The 1,639-nt window shown below is 56.8% G+C and overlaps 1 protein-coding gene across 1 annotated transcript in view; it reads left to right on the top strand.

Moving 5' to 3' along the window:
- Positions 1-6: 6 nt before the first annotated feature.
- The window catches only part of LOC104916072 (protein NDRG2-like), a 4,023-nt gene continuing 2,390 nt past the window's right edge, over positions 7-1,639 (top strand). The window contains exons 1-2 of the mRNA XM_010727038.3: positions 7-85; positions 1,434-1,478. Coding sequence (XP_010725340.1) covers positions 75-85; positions 1,434-1,478 — 56 coding nt within the window. The 5' untranslated portion in view covers positions 7-74. The remainder of the gene's footprint in view (positions 86-1,433; positions 1,479-1,639) is intronic.

The following is a 1,639-nucleotide window of genomic DNA, read 5'->3' as shown; positions in this document are numbered from 1 at the left end:
CGGCTGCTGCCCCCCCCGTGCTGGAGGTCCGGGAATATTTGGAGAGCGCCCCAAATGTGGGGCTGTACTGGGCCATGTACAACAGGTAAACTGGGAGCACTGGGATATACTGGGAGGGACTGGGAGGGACTGGGAGAGGCTGGGAACCATACTGGGATATACTGGGAGGAATTGGGAGGGACTGGGAGCCATACTTGGAGGGACTGGGTTATACTGGGAGGGACTGGGAGGGACTGGGAGAGGCTAGGAGCCATACTGGGATATACTGGGAGCAACTGGGAAGGACTGGGAGAGGCTGGGAACCATACTGGGACATACTGGGAGGGACTGGTAACTATACTGGGAGGGACTGGGAGCCATACTGGGACATACTGGGAGGAACTGGGAGGGACTGGGAGAGGCCGGGAGCCATACTGGGATATACTGGGAGCAACTGGGAGGGACTTGGAGAGGCTAGGAGCCATACTGGGAGGGACTGGGAGCAACTGGGAGGGACTGGGAGCCATACTGGGACATACTGGGAGGAACTGGGAGGGACTGGGAGGGGCTAGGAGCCATACTGGGATATACTGGGAGGGACTGGGAGGGACTTGGAGAGGCTGGGAACCATACTGAGACATACTGGGAGCAACTGGGAAGGACTGGGAGGGGCCGGGAACCATACTGGGATATACTGGGAGCAACTGGGAAGGACTGGGAGGGGCCGGGAACCATACTGGGATATACTGGGAGCAACTGGGAGGGACTGGGAGAGGCTGGGAACCATACTGGGAGCAACTGGGAGGGACTGGGAACTATACTGGGAGGGACTGGGAGCCATACTGGGACATACTGGGAGGAACTGGGAGGGACTGGGAGAGGCTAGGAGCCATACTGGGATATACTGGGAGCAACTGGGAGGGACTTGGAGAGGCTGGGAATCATACTGGGACATACTGGGAGGGACTGGTAACTATACTGGGAGGGACTGGGAGCCATACTGGGACATACTGGGAGGAACTGGGAGGGACTGGGATATACTGAGAGGGATTGGGAGCCATACTGGGAGCACTGGGAGGGACTGGGATGTACTGGGAGTCATACTGGGATATACTGGGACTGGGATCATACTGGTGCCATACTGGTATCATACTGGTGCCATACTGGCGCCATACTGGGAGCACTGGTTGGTCCACACAGATCTATACTGGTTTATACTGGTCCATACTGATTTATATCAATCCCTACTGGTGCCATACTGGTGCCATACTGGTTTATACTGGTTTATACTGGTCCCTATACTGGTTTATACTGGTCCGTACTGGCCCTCACTGCTCCACACTGGTCTATATCGCACCATACTGGTCTTTACTGGTCTATACTGGTCCATCCCATTCCATACTGGTCCATACTGGCCCATACTGGTCTATACTGGTTTATACTGGTTTCCACAGCCGCGGTGACCTGGGCTTGGAGCGCAATGGGGCGGTGACATTGAGGTCGGTGGCTCCGCCCACTTTCCCCTTAGCCCCGCCCCTATGACACAAACCACGCCCCTCTTCTGTTTGCCCCGCCCCCTCTCCTACTGACCACGCCCCTTCGCTTTAGCCCCGCCCTCTCCGTTAAAACCCAATAGTGTTCGGCCACGCCCCCTTCCGTC

The sequence above is a fragment of the Meleagris gallopavo genome, unplaced genomic scaffold (assembly GCF_000146605.3).
Source record: "Meleagris gallopavo isolate NT-WF06-2002-E0010 breed Aviagen turkey brand Nicholas breeding stock unplaced genomic scaffold, Turkey_5.1 ChrUn_random_7180001869295, whole genome shotgun sequence".
Lineage (NCBI taxonomy): Eukaryota > Metazoa > Chordata > Aves > Galliformes > Phasianidae > Meleagris > Meleagris gallopavo.
Note: the sequence above shows the minus strand (reverse complement) of the source record. Positions and strands in the feature narration are given on the sequence as shown.